At 36.2% G+C, this 23104-nt stretch overlaps 1 protein-coding gene across 1 annotated transcript; it reads right to left on the bottom strand.

Moving 5' to 3' along the window:
* Window positions 1–7912: 7912 nt before the first annotated feature.
* LOC114353677 (zwei Ig domain protein zig-8-like) lies at window positions 7913–23098 on the bottom strand. Its single transcript, XM_028305746.1, has 3 exons — window positions 22930–23098; window positions 8269–8476; window positions 7913–7923 (listed from the first exon to the last, which is right to left on the bottom strand). Exons 1-3 carry the CDS (start codon window positions 23086–23088, stop codon window positions 7913–7915), a joined length of 378 nt encoding a protein of 125 aa, XP_028161547.1. The 5' UTR covers window positions 23089–23098.
* Between the last annotated feature and the right edge of the window lie 6 nt (window positions 23099–23104).

Genomic DNA, 23104 nt, shown 5'->3' with positions numbered 1-23104 from the left:
TTAAATGACCATCGTTTAATCAGGATTTGCTTAGTTCGAGACTGGCATCTCGCAAACGATCGCGATAAAAAAAAACAAATGGTAGCGCCCCAACTCGTGTTTACCTTCGACCAATTTACTGATTGGGGAGGATGCGTGACTGGGCGCGCTCAGGTCCCTCCGAGCCCTCCCGAATATTGTTTGATGGACGGGTTATGAGATAATATGATAGAGTAGGTATCTACGTAATGAGAGAAACTCTCCCTAGAGCATAGGTTACTTACTTGAATAAGTCTGCAAGATAATTCTCTTGACTTTCTTTATTAACTATTTTGTCAGCTATCCGCTTTACAATGGAATCACTGGAGTCGATCCTTAACTTCAAGCTCCTTCTATTCTTCTTCTGGTTATGTCGTTGCGGATACAATGACAGTTTGACATTCTCCTGGGACAAACTTAACCTTTTCTGGTTGAAGTTTTATCGGCGGTCAAGATGTAGGTAAATCCTGCTGTTAAAGGAGTTGCAGAAGTGGCAACCGTCAGAGCTATGAATTGATTTTCTTTGGAATATTGTAATTTTTGAATCCTGTTAAACGCTTGATAGCTTTCCATTTTAATAGCACTTATTTAATTATTATTTTTTTGTTGAAGTGCTATCGGTTTGCACTTACTATCGGAGCTAATGGGTTACTCCGAGAGCAAGGCAGTGTTTATCTTTCCGGGCTATTTAGTGTTAATTATTAGTACCTACCTAGTTACTATAGATCCATTAATTAATTTTATTTTTCAAGCTCTAAATTAGGTACCTGTAACTGAATATAAGCTTTTTAAGCCCTGCAGTAGAGAGTAAGTAATATGAGACTTTACAATGTCATTTGTAAGTAAGAAACTGTTATATTTGTCATGTAAAAAGCACTAATTACGGCGCAAAGGCAAAACCTATGCATCCTACAAACAAAAAATACTTTTATATGTCCGTATTTTTTCGTTGTCATGCCTACAGACTACGCCATCGACCGTCACAAATGTTGACTCGACAAAACCAACAGCTCCGGACAACACTACACTCATAACAACCGCGGTAATGATGTTTGCCCACTCTCCCCCGAGATACGTTTTACGGGAATTAAATTCGCTACGACCTCCTTTTTCATTAGCCATAGATATTTTTTTGCCCTTTTACTTTTTCTAATCATTGCGTTGGCAAGGGCGTGTGGTTTGGGGAGTTTTTGATCTGGAAATAACCGAATTTTGTCTTATAAATTACGATTACAATTCTTATAATAAATTATAGCCAGAACTGTCTTAAATTTTTTAAATCTTTTTATGACTGAATGTCATCTATTAATATAACTCCGTTACATTAACGTATAACAAAGCCAGATTATATTTGTAATTGGCTTAATAACTATTTTTCCCCTGCTTAAGCAATTATGTAATTTAACTTGTGATTGTACGAGTACTTCATACTCATTAAAACGTACACAAGACAATTAAATGCTGCCTTTTTGGTTCATCCAGTTGATTTATGTTAATTTAAGTGTTGAATGAGAAGAATGTTTTGAAATGTTTTTAACTATAAGTTCTGATTGCGACGATGACATGGAATTAAAACCAAGTTACTGATTTGTTGTTTTTTTTACATTCTTCTAAAACACTAGTATTAAAGACATTATTAGGGCCGTACATCTATTTCATTAAATCACTGTTTTGTTAAAAAAATTCATTGTTCAACCCTAACAAGTAACCACTATCAAAACAAAAAAAAATAGCAAAAAGTATTTTATCTAACAATGGGTGTAATTCACTTCCTGGCCACCTGGCAATCAGTGGAACGAACGCCAAATTTTCAAACGAATAAAAAATGATCTGTCAAACGGGCAGCTTTCCCGCCAATTTGGCGGCGATTCGCGCCCTCGCATGGGGTAGGGTTACCATGTGTTGAACAAACAAATTACTTTATAATTAGTAAAGTGTATCATTTACTCCGTTATTTTTATGTTAATTATTTATGAGTATTTAATAGAGTGAAAGTTGACTTATTTTTACGTTATTGTTAAGATTTCAAGTTATTTATTTTAAATCAATTATTATTTTAATCGATAATATATTTCACTCGATATTTTATCACAGAAGTATTGTTCAATGCACTAAACTAAAATTATTACTTGTAAATCAATTTAATTATTTGTTTATAATAACTTAATTATTTATTTAAATAAATCATGAGATATTCTGTCACTCGATACTTTACGATATCGTAAAAAAGGACGCCATCTTTGATGGCGGCTTGCAATTCGAACCGAGAACGAGTTGTGATACTTGTTCGTATTTATTTCGAAAATAAATGGATTCCGAGGGTCCTGCGGCTTACTTTGTTTTAAAAGTTCAGAAGTGGAAGAATCTAAGCATATTTATGGTGAAATAATAAGTATTACTGTGACTAAAAAGGTAAAACGTGCGGTAACCTGGTAAGTGTTTGAACGATTTTTTTTCGATCTGATTTTCATAAACATGTGATACACTTATGAATACTTGATTAACATGAAAATTACCTGCCTGAGTGGTAGTCAAATATGATGATAAACATAGTACAGTGACAATGGTAAATATCCCATTTTCGTGACATCCAATGTTTTGGTTTAATGGTGTGTGGTCCTGGGTTGGCATGTTTGGGACAAGTTGCTTTAAAACACATGTTTAAAACACTGTTTAAAGCATTTTGAAATGGAACAGTGTTTTAGTGCTTAAAGACATAGATTTAAAACTACTTTTCATCACGAATGAATGGAAATAAATAGAGATGAATCAATATTTTATGACTTGTTTAGTTGCTTTGACAAAAAATAATTTGGGTTACACTATTGTTGTGAAAGTGCATGTTTTTTTTTTCTGTGTTCTGGAGTTAACATTATAACAGACTTTAAAAAAAAAGGAGGTGGTTCTTAATTCATATGTGTTATTTTATGAGGTATTATCAGTCATAGAACTAATAATGATATGAAATAGTAAAAAGCAAGACATTCAAATTTATTAACTTCAAAATCCCCTCCGGTAAAGTCAACCCTATCGGGATAGGAAAGAACTTCATTGGCCGTTGAAATAAAGTAGTTTATTAGACTATGGGTATTGCCTTTAGTTTTAAATATTTTTATCTATCTATCGGACCTAAGTAAAAAAAGAAACATGAAAAACAAAAGGAACACATGTTTGAAGCATTTTAGACGGTTTGTTTTATGGAATTTAAAAGAAATGGTTTCTTTTTCCAACCCTGCGGTACCTACTTTTATGGAAATAATAAAATATAAAATTCAGTGCAACTAAAACACTAAACAGAACTTGGTATTCAATACATATTATATTATAAAGTAAATTATACTGAATTATGCAATGTAAGTAAGTTCATAAACACAATTCACAACCGTCAATCGCATAAAAATGTTGTCTGAGTATTTTCTCCTTTTTGGTAATTGGATGTACTTATTAATATGATTGGTATTACGTCATTTAATGTACACAAAGGAAAATTAGGAGCTACAAAAATGCACCTCTATATGCATAACATTGATTTTTTTTTATTGCGAAATATTTCTTTCTGCAATATAACACAGTTTTTACCGCTATTCCTACTATGGCTATCATTACTAAGAGTGAATGGAATGTTTTATTTGATTTTTTTTTGTGTGTATGCTTTTCTCATTTTTGGCTCCCATAATAGATCATATTGAAACAATTGTGAATTTTCAGCTGTCTGTTCACTTTCCTTGAATATTCCTTTTCCTTAAAGTATCTAACATGAATCCTGACACCACCCCAACACATGTTGGAAATTCTCCTAGATCTCAGACGCCCAGGGTATCACCATCACCACTGCTTCCATGCAGGGGTGGTGAACCTTCGCGTATAGGTAAATCATCCCGGGTACGATTTTCAAGACGCAGATCGCATTCTCGAGAGTCTTCCTTCTCGAGACCTTCGAGAAGTAGATCCCCCAAATCTAAGTTCACTAAACGGCACAGACGTAACAAAAGTCGCAGTCAGTCGTTTTCGCGTCAGCGTAATCAAGACTCTAGCCAACGGCGCTCACATTTAAAGTCAAAACGTAACCGAAACAGTTCGCATTCCAAGGGAAGTAGCAGATCCTCTAGCAGCGATTCTAATAAAACGCTGCGTACGCATACCAAACGTAGAAGAACATATTCTTCATCGCGTCACCGTAGACACTCTTATTCTTCGTCTCCTGAATCACGTCACCGATCGACTCACCGTTCTCACTGCTCTCGTGAATCTGAAACATCCACAGAAACGTCCCTACTGGAAAAATTAGTTAATGCGTTGCACGATCGCAACAATTCCGGGAATTCTGGTACTGGACTACAAGGTGCTCAGAATGTTATACCCGATTTCGATCCCCAAGCAAAATCACAAACTATGAAGGATTGGCTAGCCAAAATCAATGAATCTGCTCAAGTTTATGGATGGTCAGATAGGCAAATCATATTCTACGCTTTGCCTAAACTTAAGGGTTTGGCTAAGCGGTGGTATGATGGGCTCACAAGTGTAAAATTTACATGGTCCGAGTGGCAGGACAAACTAATCAGCGCGTTCCCTTGCGAACAGAATTACGGTGACCTTCTGTCGGACATGTTGGCTCGAAAGACAAGACGTAATGAGACGCTCGAAGAATATTACTTCGACAAAATTGCGTTAATAAACCGCTGCAAACTGAAAGGAAAGCAAGCAGTAGATTGCTTGACCCACGGCATATTTGATCCGAATGTCAGGATGAATGTTCAGGGAGGAAATATACAGGAACCCGAAGGCGTCTTAAAGTATTTTAGGAATATTTCTAGTAAATTAGCCGATGTTCCAAGAAAGACGTTCACTGCGTATAGAGATCAAGGCGAAACAACGAAGCGGACTTCAGACCCTAATAATAGAAAAGGAACTTCGGTAATTTGTTTCAATTGTGGTGAACCGGGCCATATCGTTACTAAGTGCCCTAAGGAGGTTCTGAAGTGCCAAAAATGCCGGTTATTTGGACATGTCGATAAAGATTGTCTACCGAGACGGGAACGGCTCGCCCGCGTGGTACGCCCTCTGGATTGATAGGTGAAAAACGGGTCTTAAATATTAATCATACTGAAAGCGGTAATAAAAAATATTTCAAACAAATTACTGTGTGTGGGCAAAAGATGACATCATTTATTGATTTGGGCAGTCAATGCACATTAATAAGGGAAGATTATGCATCACGGCTAAATTTACCCATAGATAAGAGTAATTTACCAACATTAAAAGGTTTTGCGAGTCGTCCTATCGTCCCGCTTGGTAGAATCACGATTCAAATAGCACTAGATAGTCTAGACGAACAGGTGGATGCTTACTTAGTGGAAGCCACCATGCTGCCAGCTGATGTTCTCGTTGGACAGTCACTAACCGAGCTGCCACTAGTCCGTGCTTACAAAACTGATGAGGCCTTGATATTTTATAAAGATCAGCTGATAGGTAAGGAGAAACTTTCAGTGACAAATTTAGAAAATGTAGAGGTAGCTGGAGTGAAAGAGATAAAAGTTTCCATTGCGTCGCCCGTTACGGGCTCAATTTACATCTCAACGGACACTTGCATGAAAGAAAACAAAGAGTACATGATATTACCAGGGGTGTACTCCGTTGAGAACGGAAAGGGTATGGTCATAATAATGGGATTTAGTGCGAATCCTTTTGAACTATCAAAAGANACTTTATTATAACAATTAAATGCAAATATATTTACTTCGTTATTGTTATGGAAATTTAGATATTTTAATGTTGCAATATTTTACATAATTTCTTCATTTTTAAGAGAAAAATTATGAAAAAAATTGACAATATGTATTACCTCCTTCTCGATTTTTTAGTGCAATAAAAAATATATCGCACAAATGGACTTGCATACTTCTTCCAGGGGGGGTGCGATATTTTAAAGCCAAGTAATTTTATATCACAAGTTTTCTCATATTAAACTAATACTAATAAGAGGTTTCTGACAATGCATTGCAGTAGATGTTAGTGATATTTTTAGGAAAATGCCAAGCAATAGCTGGAAGCGTTTCACTGTAATAATTGGGCCAATAAACAAGTCTCATCTTCTCTTTAAAGCATTTTTTTAATTTAACCCCTGACTTAGTCGTGTTTTTCTTTAAACAATAAGGCAAGGAAAAACACTCTCGCCTATATTCACAAACGATGCTTGCTTAAGTGAAGCAGCAAATCGAACGCACAGCGTTGAACAGAGCTCAGTGATTAGTTCATAATTATGTCAACTTGTGCGTCCAGGCGAACTGTAAGACCTCATAGTAATATTTGTGAATACGGGTGACTACTTTATAAGTTGTACATATTAGAGCATTTTAGTATTTTTATACTTCAGAAAAAAAGGCAAAGTAAATTGGGACTAGTTAAAGCAAGCTAAATTTACATGCAGAATGCTGGTATTTTGTTCACTACGCCTCCTATTTCCTTCTATTTTGTTTTAAGGCTTCCACTATAGACAAATAAGGATGAGAGATACCGCTATAATACGTGATTTTGGTAAAAACTTAACTCATTTGAATACTTTTAGAGTGAGGTACTACTTTTTAGAACAATAAATGACAAATGTTACGTTCAATGGAAAGTTCAAATAAGTAAATTAAATAATTAATGGCTTTCGCAAAGGGGCACCATACTTATTGAACTTTTTGTGGGGTTTGGGATTGTCCATTATTTATTCAAGCGATTGTTACTTATTACGGACGTGGTCTTTTTATTAAGCTACGTTTAAGAGCCTCAGGGCACTTGAAAAAGGTTGCATTGAAAGGTATCTTTGGCCTTTTTTAGAATTTAGGAATTCTTTTGCATTTTTTATTTTCGAGGATAATATTATGTAAGATTTGAAACATTCGCGACCCATTTTTATAAAAATAAAGGGTCTCAAAGCGAATTTTTTATGATAAAAATGAGTTCACAGCTTGACGTTTCGGCTGTGTTGCTACAACCGTGGCCACAGCAGATTGGTGGTCCACAGCGTGAAAATTTCTCGTTAAGACCCGTGTTTTTCTATTTTAATTCGTGGATGCGGCGTCTGTACATGCTCTAAGCTACGCCCTCAACAGATTTGGTTTTTCTTTACGGACTGCTTTCTTATTCAAATTCGTTTTAGGTAGTTTTTCTCTTTGATGCTTTTACGCATTCAATTCCCAGACGCTATTGTAATTGAGAGTTATGAAAGCCTGAAAACAGCCCCGAAGTACTTTACTTTGTGTGTTTGACCATGAAGCGTGTAATACTTTGAATAAATACATTTGTGTTTTTTTCTCTCAAGAGGGTTCCAGTTGTGTTCTTGGAACTTTTATCGCAGAAAATGATATATTAAATGATACTGTTTGCGTGTTGGTAGGTATATAAATAGTCTGTGTGCTCCAAGGTCTACCATTAAGTATCATTGAACCTCGGTCGGTAAGGTTAAGTTGATGCTTAATGTTCACGAGGGAATTTATTGTAACGCGGTACCTAAGTGTCTTTAGGTAGATAAACTTTGAGATAAAGGCTGAATTTTTAAGACATGTGAAACCAATGCATTTTTACTGATAGATGCGAACACCTACATTCCTATAAGGTTGTGACTTGCTATGCGGCAACATATTGCCGTTATAATTCCATTTACATATAAATGGAATTTGTCAAATGCATTACATTTGTTCACAAGCCACACTATTGTAAAATCCTGCACCTAAGTCTATGAAATCCTACGAGTAAATTACCAATCGACTAACCGCATGCAACAGGTGACAAAATTGATTTGTCAAAAAATCCGCGGATTTTATGGTCGGGCAAATGGATAGGTGTCCAAAACCAATACTATCATCAACGTGCATGTAAGCAGAGGTGACGTTTAAAAAAAAATGATTTTTCAACTGAATTCTAAAATGGATGAGATTCTCAATTTATTTCGGTTGAATATTTCTAATGGTTAAACCTTTGGGTTTTGTCGCCTCAATTTTTTCTTAATTACGCTTTAGAATCATGGGGCAGGAAGGTTCTCGAGTGGCGACCACGGGCTGGACGACGTAGCGTGGGCAGGCCTCCTACTAGGTGGACCGACGATCTGGTAAAAGTCGCGGGAAGAGCCTGGATGCGGGCAGCGCAGGACCGTTCATTGTGAAAAACCTTGGGGGAGGCCTTTGTACCAACGAACGATTCCTTATACAAGTCAGAAGCCGACCAAACTATCGGCCAATAAAAAGTATATAAAATATCTACACTCACCTAAAACATCAACGCAGCCAATCTGCTTCTTCATGGTGCTGGTGTTGATCTGGCACATATAGCAGCCTCGGTCTTCTACCTTCAGAGGCCGTATGTGGAGCTGCCACGAGCGAGGCGAGTCGTTTGTCACGGCGTACCGCGAGCTGTGCGTCACGAGACGAGTGTGCAGGGTCAAGATTGTCTGGTCGTCGGCCCGAATCCACGCCACCTGGTGGGAGAAGGAATATGATGTAACTTCAGAGGTTTTGGTTCCATACCCTGTAGGAATAAACATGGTTTATTTTGTCACAGATGTTAGTTTGGTCATTTCAGGCTTAAATCAACACCTATGTCCAAAAAAATTAGTATAGATCAGCGTAAGCGTTACATCGTCTGTCCAGTTGACCCATGTCACACGCCTATTGTGTTATACTGATGTTGTGACATAAAGCGTATGGACAACTACTCTTAGGTATTATCAACATCATGGGTAATATTTTTTACAAAATAATACGAATGTATTTAAATAAAACCAATCATACACGTTCGCAACAGAAAATCCAATTCAATTAGCAAGGCTGTTACAAAAGGCTAACACTGTCATTAATTTATAAATTAAAGTGTTATTGGCATAAATGTCCAAATTGCAAAAGCTAAACAAGCTCAATTTGCGAATATTCATATATTGCTGTGACATATAGAAATGAACACCGAATCAAATGCTTCATTCATTGAATAGGACGCGGAAAACGCGATATAATAAAGTGAATTTTTCCATTAGGCCGGCCAGAATCAAGTGAAATCGTATTACGCTAAATTCGAATGTACCTATAAAGACTGGGAAGCGGTCAAAAAGAGAGTTATTCAATTGCCTCACTTTTGTTCCTTTCCGACTCATTTTAATCCGAATAGAAACAGGCTTACCTCTATAGGTTCTATAGAGGTAGGAAAGTGATCTTATTCTGGGTAAAAAAGAACATTTTATTTGCTTTGAAGTCCAATTTCGGGAGGTTGGAAATTAATATCCTATCAAGCTTTTTTGCTACCCAATTTGAAGAATCGCATAATTTATGTGGCCTTAGATAAGGAGGAAAAGTACCATTGCATCAATTGCAATACATATTGAGGTAATATTCAATCTTTTAGTATGTTAGGCCGTTGTGGTCAAACACAAAATAACTAGGTCCACATATATCTTCCTTGAAATAATATTGAGTAATAAAATAAACACTTATGGATGTTTCCCGGGAAAAAAACAAGAGTTTGAATTAGTCCGTCGGTTAACATGTCAAAAAATACTCGACACGTATTTTTCACTTTTTGAAACTATTGAAAACTGAAAGAGATATCGGCGCTAAAGTTCAAAAGAAAAGGCTCGTAACGTCAAGGCTTCCTTAGAAGTGTAGCACTTTGTGACGTTACGCGGAACTTCATCGCATCATAATTGTTTGATTGACTAACAAAAAAATACGTCTCCAATATTTTTTGATAATGTAATAGGCTAAATGACAAAATTCCAATTATTTGTCTGTTAGAAAATATTAGAGTCATATTTTTTGTTTTCTTTCTTAATTATATAATAACAGTGCTACATCGAGTTGAAATGGCACGTTACGTCACGTTTGAGTAGATTTTTTACTCAAAAGTGACGTCACGCGACATTTCAACTCAATACAATACTGTAATTATATATTCGATTATGAAAAAAAATATATATGTGTCCAAATTTTTTAATTATCCGTCTGACGGACTAAATAGAATTTCGATTTTATTACCCAGTCATCATCGCTATTGACGGACTAAAAGTTTTTTCAGGAAACAAGCCTATTGTCTGAATCTTTAAAATAAATCAGTGGTGTGTATTCTAGAAAGTGACACAATAACTTCCGTCAATTCAGCAGTACCTATTATTATGACTTTAGTGACTGTTATTCGAAGGGGGCTCCAAGTCGCGAGTCTTCCCGGAACGGTTTCTATTTATGCTACCCTTATTATGTTCACCCAAATGTGTTTGTATTTTCGCTATTTCGTCTCTGAGTGCTTTGGGAAATATTCAATTGGCGAAATCTCGATAACGTATATTCGTGAATGTGAGGGTGCTCACAAATTAGGCGCAATTTGGGATACATATAATATAAATACTCATAATCGGTAGGTACATATTCGGTTCTGCATCATTTACTCAGCCATTGTCTTGAAAATTAATACTAATAAGGATATTTAAAGAAAGGTCACTGAAAATCAAAAATACCTAGCCGTGCAACACAAAAATCCTACAGATTTTTACAGAAGCTTCAATTGTTGTGACTTTACAACACTGGATTTGAAAGAGCTGTTCGCGCAGAAATACCAAGTCTGCGGACACCTCAATGATATTTTGTGGTGTGGATTATCTCGCTTGCTACGAGTATACCGAAAAGGTTGTGGTAAGTGATTTGCCATTTTGTGCCGTATATGTCAGAAATATAAACAAGTGGCCAAAGAACAGAATTAACGTTTCTTTTTTTGCTGTTGATAGCTTTTTGTTTTTCACTGTTGATATTAAAGCTCTTGAAATCAAAGGGGCCAGCAAAAAATCTGATCACTATTGGAAATTCTATTGTAGCATTTTCAGCTTAAAAATGATAGTGGATTTTTGTTAATAAAAAAAGTGAAAAAGTAATATGAATGTTACTTATTCACTTTGTGTTATTAAGCTAAAATCGATACAAAACGTTACGAGCTGAAACATTAGCAAAAGCCGCTAGATTAAAGGCGAAGAAGAGATAAAAGAAATATCTGATCGTGATTTATTAATAATAATAATAGACTTTGCTTTCTACATAATTATGACAGACAGATTTTAACAAAATAAAATAAGAAAATGGTTCCACTTAGTCCAGGTGTCTTCAAAACCTATACTGTCAACATTTCCCATAAAGAAACACTTTTATCTATTCTTTTCACAAAAATGAGAAGCAAAAGCAGGCGATTTGAAATTATGATCAGGGCTGTTAGTATTCGCATAAAATGCAAGCTGGATCTCCTTGGATAACGAAAACGCTGATGCTGCCCAGGAATAAAGTAGTCATGGTTCGGTCCGCTTTGTCTTATAAATTTTCTGAGCGAGGGATTACCGGTGGGTGTTAGTCGACTATCGAGAGATTATTTGATTTATGATTTTGATTTGACATAAAGTTGTGGACTAATTTTACTTTTGTAGTATGTTGAGTTGACCTTACGAATAGTAATTTTTTTTCTTTTTACCAAAAATAACAACAAACAATATACAGCTTTTTAATCACAGTTAAATATAAAAGTATTGACAAGCTACACCTACTCAAACTTCAAACAGGTTACTAAATATTAGCATGAAGTGTAAGCAACCGGAAAATGTGCTTATTAAAAATATAAAGTTAAACCACGAGCCGACTATTTTTTTTAATAAATTTTAACGTTTTTACAAAAACTTTCTGCGAATTTATCAAAAAATCTAGTTTGGTACTTATCTGTCTCAAACTTTTGACCTCGCCAACCTTATCGATAATCGACAATACCAATCTGCTGCTACTGTACATCACTAGAAAATGTCTGATCGGGGTTTTATGGTAAGCACCCAGTTTTAACCAAGAACTAAGTGAATGTACCTGGAAGTCGTTATTCCAAAGATGTTGTTTCCAGCAGAATTAAATTATTTTTTAAACTTGGTGCTTGCAATATCAAGAAAAACAGGGGAGATGATTCGTTACTAAGAATTGTTAATCTGGGGTTCTATTAAAATTTCTTTCATAAAAACCCAAAACATAATAACAGATTATCCAAAATAGAATTCCAATTATTGCCTAGTATTCAAGATTATTGATAATTTAGTCGATTCTATACTATATGCTATAATTAATACATGATTGGACCTCAAATCAAGTGCACGGAATACACACGAGGGTCATAAACTAAATATCGACATAATTTTGATCCTCCAAATAACAATGGAGAACGTTATTAGACATTAGCGCATATTTTCCAATTGATATCTTTATTAATTACTGGCTGTGCCCGCGACTTCGTAGTTCGTACCCACGCGGGAAAATATTAGTTTCAATAATATTTTCCGTTTTTACGACATTTTCCTTTACTGCTCTGATGCTGTATAGCCTAAAACCTTTCTCGATAAATGAGCTATCCAACACAAAAATATTTTTCAAATCGGACCAGTAGTTCCTGTATAAGTCACAAAAACCTCAATCATATTGTTGTGACACAAGTTATTTGTAAACCTGCTAGTAGTTCTAGGTACCTACTGTCGAGCTAGATTTTGCACTAGTAGTAAATTCAAATTGTATATTGGATAGTTATAATATTCGTTGAAGATGAGATACGAATAGTTACGATAAGTACCCAGGTAGACAGCAAAAAAGTTTTTCTATTATTGCTCCTTGTTGTCCATTTTATATCAGAAATCTGATAGCCTCAGACAGGAATCGGATTTATTTTGATATTTCTGCGAATCAGGGAAATGTGTTCTATTATTCTTTAACATTGAAAGCTTATCACTGCAGTACACGCGCCCCTTTTTTTACACGAATACACGCGCGGCCTACTCTGGTAAGCCAATTTAAAATCACTGTAAATCAGTTTATAAGCAATTTATGAATATAATTACTATTTAAACGATAAAAGTGTTTATTAGAGTTATTTTATAATCAAAGTTTTTTTATATAACTATTTGGGATCAAACATTATAAACAAATTTAAAAGTTGTAAATATTTTGGACCAAAATTGCACTTTGAGACCAATGTTAACAAAACAAAATTGACTGAAAAAATATGATTTGTTTTTTATCTGTCATAGTATTCATGACTTTCTACTGCCTGGTACACGGTGTAAATCCATTTGTTACAAGTCTTTCATATTTTTTTGTCGAGTGATTTCGGGCTTTTGACTAGACCCGCAGTTTTAACGGCCAATTTTAGAAAAGTGCGCAGACTCTAGCAACCCAAGCTTTACTGGCTTACTGACAAATTTAGTTAACGAGGCTTTCCTGGAATGCCAGCTCTCTGGCGCAAGTTTTCAAAAAGTTATAGCGTAAAATGTTACCCTGGTCTACTATAGTAGTCCGCGCGTGTACTCTAGTGTTATTCAACGTAATCTAGAACAAAAATAGTTTGATGAAAGCAAATCAAATCGATTCATCTCGCCATAGCAACAATAAGTTGACCCTGAGATAGGTATTTGAAAGGTAAAACCATCAAAGCGCGTTGTTTTGAACAAATCCATTTACATTATTAATATTGCAAATGAGGCTTTCAAAAAGTTATCAAATTGAGTGCTGAATGTTTTACCAACAATGTCCAAGAGATCCATAAATATGTATTGTAGGCGTCAATCCGTGGCAGGTACGACTTATGAATTACAAAGTTTGTACAACTAGAAGTAGGAAGAAAATCGTAATGAGATAACGCGTTGCTAAAATGCAAATGAATTTGTCGGCTCGACGAGCGCCGATGTCATAAAGCAACCAGCTACAGTATTACAAGTTGAAACAAATGTCCTATTCACAAAACTTGGTCTAAAACGAAAGGTAATACGTTGGTACATGCTCCCAAAAATAGTAGTGCCTCGATATAAAGCAAAGTTTTTTTGATTGTAAACTTACGTACTGTTAAGTTTACTTCCTTTTGATACTATTAAAAAGAAACGTAACTTTTTATTCTTTTTTTTATGTGACAGGAGGCAAACAAACGCAAACGGATCACTTGATGGTAAGTGATTACCGTCACCCATAGACACCCGCAGACCCAGGGGCGTTACAGGTGCGTTGCCAGCCTTTAAGGTGAAGATACGCTCTCATCTTGAAAGCTTGCAGGTCGTAGCCGTCCGGAAACACCGCAGACGACAGTCCATTCCACAGTTTGGTTGTACGGGGCAGGAAGTTTCTAGAGAAACGTACTGTTGTGGACATTCATTACATTACATCTGTAAGTACTTAGAACTTGGGAGCACTATTAATTTATTTAAGTGATTCGATAACCATTTATACGATTTATGAATCGCATGAGACTTGAAACTTGATTGCAAAATGCTTCAAAAAGGAGGACATTTTTAAGCCAAAGTTCAAGTATTACTTATACCTACTGTACTGTGTCAAGTGCCCGCACCGAATCGGGAACAAATTGGAGTAGACGCCAAAATTTGCAGGCTCATTTAGGAAAATACACCCCGCCTGATTGACAATTACGGCTTCCCTCGAATTTATTATCACAACCTACTGATGTTGGAGCTCTCTGAACACATCGCACGTCAAAAGAATTATGGTATCAACACTCAAGCTGTTGAAGGAAAATCCTTTCTTACTAAGTAAGAATCAAACGGATTATCATGTATTTGCTATCCAAATATTTTTGGCATGTTGTCGTCAACTGAGATAATTCATTAAGTTTGTGATTGCTATCCAACCTCATTTAGTCCCGGTTTCTAGCAAGGCGAAGAGGAGAAGAGACGAAAGATGTGTTTTGAATCTATCTATCTATATCAGCCTTAGGGTTCGCCTTCGAACATAGGCCTCCTCTTCAACCCTCCACCTACTTCTGTCCCTGGCCACACGCATCCAGTTCACTCCAGCCTGCTGCCGAATGTCGTCTGTCCATCGTTTAGGCGGTCTTCCCCTGCCGCGCGTGTTGTTGCGGGGTCTCCACTCCAGGGTCTTTCTGGCCCAGCGATCCTGGTTCATCCGTGCAATGTGCCCTGCCCATCGATATGTTTTTTGAATAACCGACCAGATTTCGTTATTTCCACAATATTATCTCCTCTCCGATCAGCTTCAGTTCGGAAATCTGATTGGATATTCAAAATACATCTTCTCTCGTCTCCTCATCTCTCCGCTTTGGTGGAAACCTGGTATTAATAGATGGCGAGCGAGCAGTAAAAGCATAGGTGTTACATGACAAACTAACTTAATAGGTACACTTTATACTTTCTTTCGAAGTTAACGATAAAAAATTTCATTATTTGTTTAGGGCTGGGTTACACCATCTTACTTTAGCTTTAATAAACATCAAAAATTTGTCAAAGTCCATACAAAAACACCGGTTATTGTTATCCGGTGGTATAGTTACGGTTAAATTTCGATGGTGCAACTCAGCCTAAGTGATTGGAAGTTATTTTAGGTAGTCAGCTCATGCCAATATGACACAATTTTTGAACAGCTGGTCTACTCATACATAGTTATTTGTTTTTAACGAACACACAGTGCCCCAAAACTACTTTTGGAGTCAGAGCTGATGAAAAAGTTTTTATTAAATAATGTTCAGTTTACTACTTCAACAGCTTGTGTTTTAACATCTGTTTTTGTCGTCGAAAATATCCTTACTAATATTATTAAAGCAAAAGTTTGTGGGATTGTTGTTACTCTTTCGCGGAAAAACTACAGAACGGAATTTAATAAAACTTTACAGTACTATTGTTTATACATTAGAATACTAACCTAAAGGCTATAATTTATAACGATCTGTGATAAACTGAATATCACGCTAGAATAAGCTAGTAATTTATAAATACTCTACACTGTATTTTTAAGGAGCTACTGGAAGGAAAGGGCTAAAAATCTATTCATTATTTTTAGGTCATAGTTTGGAATATAAATATACTCGTATAATTTTAGGACACTTCGGATCCTCTATCCCAAGTTTTTGTAACTCCAACAAAAGACCAGAAGGCAGCTTTGTTTTACTTCGCGACTTTTATTATTAAGTTAAGAACACACTCGGTGGATAACATTGGTGGCCGTTAATCATAATACAATCTCTGTGTTTGGATTACCTAAGGTACGGAACTCGGCTATTATATTACGAACCTCATTTTTGCATAGAAAATACTGGGCTCATAAAGCAATAAGTGGTAACGTAACGGTAAATTCTCATGAAATAATTTACATAGGAAAGATCATTTCTTAAACAAAGTAGGTATAATTAGGTACATAATTATTATCAGTGCTTCTTTTTGGATAATTTATTAATATTAAACTTTCTCGGTGGTAAATATCGGCTCAATTCAGAGATTTCAGCTTCGATTTCCAGTTCACCCATAAGTAGGTAGATAGTGTGAAGTCACTATGACGTAACTGTCCCCAGTTTGTCAGATGATTTTGTGGTTCTGTTTTACTCTGCCAAAAACACACGGTTATTATATAGCGTATAGATTATCCGACTACAAATATAATGTATCATTATTGCTACACAACTTGTTGTATAATATTTTTCTTAGAAACACTTATTGGTATCAAACAAATAAAGATTTCTCATTAAGAGTAGCCTCATTAATGTGTAACACAATTTTACTGTCAGTTCCTAGAATAACGTCCATTAGCCATAATTAATTCTAGAGACAAAAAAATCGAATTCATTTATCTGATGAAAATCGAAATTGTAATACCAAGAATGAATGGGAGCTGGGATAACACAAATCACTAAGAGAGATTAAAAACTGTGTTCGGAAAGCTGGTATTCAATATTTATTCTCTCCTTCACAACGAAAACTTTCGGTTTCCTTGTACAATAGAAGTAGGAACAAAAGAGTTACACCAACAAGAGGCGAAGATAAGTTTTCTAAAATTGTATTTTCATCATCATTTGACTGACGACCTCATAAAGATAGCAGGAAGGCGCTGGATGCAAGCCGCTACCAACCGGTCATTATGGAAATCTATGGGGAGGTCTATGTTCACCAGTGGATGTCCTATGGTTGAAATGATTATCATTTCAGCATAAGGCTACACTGGTATTTAAGGAGCGTCATAATCAAGATCTCCTGTTTTTTTTTCATCCAGAAACTTTTAGCTATCTATCTTCTTGAGATCCTCGATTCATCGAGCAAAGAAGAGTTTGCACTAGACTTGCCTTTGCCGACTGTGTGCGAGTAGACCTTTACCATGAGTTGTCATTAAACATCATCGCGAAGATAATGAGTAAAATTGTCACAGTCACCCAAGTTTTAGTTCTTGAAGTTAACGCTACTGGCGCTCTACAGTCTTTCACATTTCAGGGCGCTCCCCAGCCCTTCACTGATTTTCTATTACATGTAGAGGTGGATTTAGGACCTAGAAACCAAAATAGCTAATCGCTTATGGCTGTGCCTTCTGTATGTACCCCCACTGCGTAATAACCGCCATATCGCAAAAGAAATCTCGCTCGCTTGTCATTTTTCCTAATCCCACTTTGAGTGATCGCATTGTTTTCTTATATTTTTTATAAGAATAACTCTCTCTGATGTTTTTGTCGCCGTAAGGGCTCCTCGTTTGCGGACGCCAAAAAGGTTAGATAATTATTTTCTTTACGTAAGCTCTTTTGCTGGTATACTTTTTCGCTATTTACCGAAACCCTTTAGTAATATAAGACTTTACAAACATACTCACCATTATTTTTCTCTATTACTCACAGTTATATTTTGACAAGATAAACATATTTGTATGTAGTACCTATTTTACGCAAGGTTTACGCAATCAGGGGTTTGAAAAGTAACGAGAAGAACATTATTTACTACAGTTATAGACTGAAAGTATTGAAATTTCGGTTTATTACGTGATAGCTGCCTGAAGAGTGCGTGATTGCACCCGAAATATTCATTGGAAAAAAGCTCAGAACAAAAATGGGGATGTCTGTATTCTTCTTTCTTGTAACAATGACTATTTTGTACAGCGATGACGATGTTAGAACAAAAACTGCAATTTACCCTCCGCAAGAAAATATCGATGGGACTATTCTGCCAGTCATCGCCGTCATAGGTAGAACACAAACGTCATTAGGGTGATCGATCGCTCGCAAAAGGAAAACTGCTCGTTTGTCATGTGGACACTAAATGGATCATCAATAAGGGTTATTTACAGACCACTCTGTGGCCAAAGAAAAAACCGTGAAAAGAGTAACGCAATGAATAGATGTTTGCCGAGTTTCGAATCGCGCCATCATTAATATCGTCCTCAAGACATGTTTGGCTGTTGGTGAAATATTGGCTTGTTGTATCTCTTACGAGTGCTGTATTTGTTGGCTGAGCGCGCGTGACAAATGTTTGTGACGTCCTTCTTTCTTGCGTCGAAGTTTTCAAATCTATCAGTTTTGTATTAGCTTTAGATGTATGGTGCAGAAACTGTTCGAGATGAACATAAAGTGAGAATCGATTATTACATACTGCTGCTTGGAAGTAGTTGTAGTTAGGTTTTGTTTGTACATGATATTTATTATTTACCAGCGGCCTTAGGGGTTGAATTTTGCAAAATCCCGTCATAGTGAGCACCTACGTTCTAAAAGGAACAATGCAGAATTTGAGACTCCTAGCACTATGAGTGAGTTAGTCAGTATATCAGTGACCTTTCGCTTTTATAAATATAGATATAGACATACCTAAGGACATTGCTTAATAACCAAGCAGAGCTGTCCGTCTTACAAAACATGACATTGATGATCGTCGATCTTGGTGATGCAAGGCGTGACAGTTAGGGAATTATCACCTATTTCACCATTAAAACTCAATGTTAGTTAGCAAAACATCCCTTTGGAAAAAATCATTAATTTATAGACTTCTTTGGTTTCATCAATCGTTTTACCACGGTAATAAAATTCGGCTAAAACCACATTGCCTTCAATTTTACGGCCTCCCACTTTTATGTTAAGACTTCGAATACTGGTTAATGTCTTCTAATTACTTTGTCTCTTATTTAACGCAATCATTAGAAAGAGCTGGAACTAGGTGACATTTTGACTGGTATTATTTTACTACAAATTCTTCTTGTCAGAGTGGTCGTGGTTATCATTGTGAATCACGATTCAGAGTGATGTTCCTAGTAATACGGCGCCAAACTAGGGAAAACTAGACTACAAAATAGGGCTAGTTTAAAAGATTCCTAACAGAAGAAGAAGCTTCAGCAGTATTCTGTCAGACTGAAGAGAAGATTATTTAGTTTTTCAGCTTTACTAACATTGGACTGTTCCTACCTCTCATTCCCAGCGCTGCAACTCCTGTGTAGCCAGGATCCTGCTACTGCACAACTTTGCTAAGTAACCCGTCTCTGAACGACCAAGGATATTATTATGACAACTGATTAAAAAAAACATCCCTTTAAAGCGGGTGTGCCAAACAACCCCTATTATTATTTCAAAGATCCATTTAGTCGGGAAATCTTTTAAAACTGACCTAGTTCTATTTTTTGAGCCCGTAACTGCAGTTCCTTGGACATGAAAGCTGCGGGCACAACAAATGCCTCTGCAAATGAATAAACTTAAATCCAAGTTTCTTGTAATTACAAACGTTTTGCGAAAAAACTTACTGAGTTCTGAAAATGCTGGGCATAGTTTCAAAGGCTTCGTCTGACGACTACTGACGAATTGTTGGCTAGTAAAAATTATTAACTTTATTTTACAACAGAAATTACTTACAAAAACTCGAACTAAAAAGTATGTAAGTAGAACCACAGATTACTAATAAGTTAAGTACTACTATAGTTCCAAAATACTGGACTGTCCTGTCGAAGACATTGACAGTGGGGCGCCACCGTCAATACCGGATCGCTGGTTCAGATTTTTGCCATATTGGAAACCATATAGTTGAACGATGGTAGCGCCCCCCTGTCATTGAGTTTGGTGGGACAGTTCAGCGTGGGTCATCTATAGCAGCAATCTCTTCTTCTTCTATTGAAAAGTCATATTTTATTCTTATACGCTATTTTTTTTAACTACTTTCAAGTGTTTTAAGCGAGACTGATAAACATACTTATCTAATACATAAAAATTAGTGAGGCACTGCTAGTAAATACCAGTGTTGACACTAATCAGTTAATTAAATTTAATCATTAGCGGTTAATAATGTTACCAAAATAATTTATAGCTTTTGAACTCAATGATTCATTTTCATTTTATGTCTAATATTGATTACCTACTTTAATAAACATTATTGTAATAGATACTTAAGTTCTCGAATAAGTAAGTACTTTCAAGAATCCAATACCCATTATTATCTGTCTGGAGTAAGAGCTTATCGTATTCCGAGCTCATTTTTCCGTTTAACACGATATTTAATATCTCTATAATTTTGTTTTTATCGACGTTTTATCTGGAATTGTACATTTAACTGCTCAATAATACTAATTTATAGACTGGGTATAATCATCATTGCCAACTTCCGCAGGCGGGCTGCACATTAATGTAGCAATCTTCTGTAAGGGAATTGTCACACTGGGTGTGTTCTGCGGGCAGCGGTCAGGTTGTAGGGACACATTGTATTTCGTTGAGTTTGCAATATTGTATTTCAAGCGAGTCGCATACTGTGGCGCTCGCCAGTCGTTTCCTACATCCCGCTACCAAGCCAATATTCTGACTGTATTACCTATTGTGAAATCAAGAATAAATAGAATAGTTCTACAGTGACCTTCAGGCTTTCATTCAGTAAACCTTCTGATAGAGAAAAGTAACACTCATAGACTACAGACATACATACATACACACAGTGTTACAAGGTCAAAGTGAACGCAGCCCGCATTATGTATGAACAACATTGTCGGTCAGGGCAATCGGTCAGCAGTCCGGGCCAGACAATTATAGCGGTCGTGACAAGGTGTGGTTTTTTTTCTTTCTTTATATTACTGCTACTGAAATGCATTTGCAACTGGTGCTTACGGTTTACTCCAATTGCAATTGCAATGCGGTGTTTTAGATGGAGATTTTGTGGGTGTTGCGTTCTCTGCTCGTGCCCACACGGTCAGATCGCATCAATACAAAATGTATAATAACGACAAAGTTTTTTATACTGCGGCTGCGTTCACGCTTTAACCTGACCGCGGACCGCAGAACGCATCCAGTGTGACAGATCCATAAAACCTAATCATATAAAAGCCATAAAGAACACTTCTCGTAATCTGATCTAAGGGGTTAGTTAATTCAAGAATCTTTATAGATACCTACCTACTTGTTATTATGATACCTACATTTGGTTTAAATTAATTTCACAATTCATGAAGGTGCGCTAATGAATTTGCTATTCTAGAGAAGCATCTCAAAACGAGTACATCTTGTGAAATTCAAACATTTCCCAAGAAGTGCTCTATTTAAATTTGATTAACATTTTGAGGTAAGTAGATTTGCTGAAGGACTTTATTACTGGACTTTTAACGGAGCCCATTTCAAGCTCGTCTACTTAAATTGTTGATTCTATTTCCATAGCTATTTGTAAACGGCCCGGTGTTGGGCTAATAAGTCACCAGCTTATGTCATGGAAAGTAATTTAATGCCGAAGGTAGAATAAAAAATGTTTATTGCGAAAAAAATCTGTGTGCACATGGGATTCCGAAACGAAAATACATTACGTCATTATACATACACCATGTTTTGTGTATGCGTTAAAGTACAGTTGAAAGAATATAAGACTACATGGGCTACATGTCATTATTTATTATCACCTCGTGTGTTAGTTGAGTTGACCTATAGATATTTTTAAAGAATAATTTAGTTCCCCTTGAGCTAAGTTAAATACTCGTATGCTTGGGCTACGAGTGGTTTTATCACAAAACAATAGTCTAGCAGCGACGGGGTTCGAACTTGCGACCCTCGGCAAGTCCGAGTTGGCAGTCCGACACCATCACTATAGGTGAATTATTGTCGCTTTTATTTCTATGTGACATTTTAACCTTTAACTATGGACGTCGGGTCTCAGAGGCCCACCCCCCTTTTCAATTTCTTGGTTTCAATACCTTCCCGCCACGTGCTGCTCTCGACCATCTCAGTAGCTTCAGTTTTAACTGTGTTAGGACCGAGGAGGCATAAAATCGCGTCTTCCGGCACTTATTACGTGAGTAATAACCATTCAAAATTTTATCGGGGTCTGGGAGACCCGATGACTATAATTTCCATACAAACATACTTGTATGGATGTGACTTGTTAACTATATTTTTTTATAGTATATCATTATAATATGTTGTAAATTGTTTTAGTTTAAGAATACATAATGGTAGAAAGTATCTGAGTACATCAGCTATATTATTAGCCCTACTATCTAAGTAACATTCCAGAAGTAAGGTTTTACTTGTAGACAATCCTTCTTTTGAGTTTAGATGTCTTAGAAGGTACCATTGCTGCAGATTCCGATTCTGAATGGTGTATATTTTGCCTATCAAAGCTCTCAAAGAAAGATGACACATGCCTGTAGAGATAATTTGTCTTTAGTGTTCTAGGCCACTGTTTATATTTTTTGTAAGTTTAACCCTTGTCAAAATTTTTATTTTATGTCTTTCAGAAATTCTGTTTATGTTTTTATGTTACACGGTTATTAATAAGCAAGGAAAAAAATATTAGTTTGATTTATTATTAATCTACTGTAATAAAGGAGCCTATATGTGATGCTAAATCAATTAACACTGAAAAATGACTATGTTTTTTAAATTTGCCACAAAATAATTAAATAATGATTAAAATTGATTACATTTACTACTAGATCCTTTATTAACAGTTAAATTCAAATTGGTTCAGATATGAAATTATGAAGAATTTTAGATAGGGGTCTGTGAGACCCGACGTCCATGAGAGTGTGATTATTTTTTCACGACTATAGTTAAAGGTTAAACATAGCTTCTTCCAATACCATCACGTTTTCAATGCGCCTATTCCCTCGGGTTTGGTGCGTTGTACCTTATATTTTATAGGTCATAAAAACAAATGCTGCATACCTTATAGTCCCCCAAGTCAGAGACAGAACAGGTCAGCACTGCCTCCCTGCCCAGTGCGACCGTCACGTTTTCAATCGGGCCTATGAAGTCCGGCTCGGCGTCCCGTAGAGACGCTGTGGGCCCGATTCTGCTGAGTGGCGACGTTGTTTGGTGGCGCATACTGCTTTTTACCACT

This window comes from Ostrinia furnacalis, unplaced genomic scaffold, assembly GCF_004193835.3.
Source record: "Ostrinia furnacalis isolate ACB-3 unplaced genomic scaffold, ASM419383v2 OfSCF1780, whole genome shotgun sequence".
In the NCBI taxonomy this organism is placed as follows: domain Eukaryota; kingdom Metazoa; phylum Arthropoda; class Insecta; order Lepidoptera; family Crambidae; genus Ostrinia; species Ostrinia furnacalis.
The sequence above is the reverse complement of the archived record's forward strand: the minus strand, read 5'-3'. Positions and strand labels throughout refer to the sequence as shown.

Bases quoted from the DNA above. Each gene is read 5' to 3' on its own strand.
- LOC114353677 (XM_028305746.1), bottom strand. From the start codon at position 23,088: ATGCGCCACCAAACAACGTCGCCACTCAGCAGAATCGGGCCCACAGCG. The intron at 8,477-22,929 runs GTATGCAGCATT...TTCTCCCACCAG, and splicing joins CTGACTTGGGGGACTATAAG to GTGGCGTGGATTCGGGCCGA.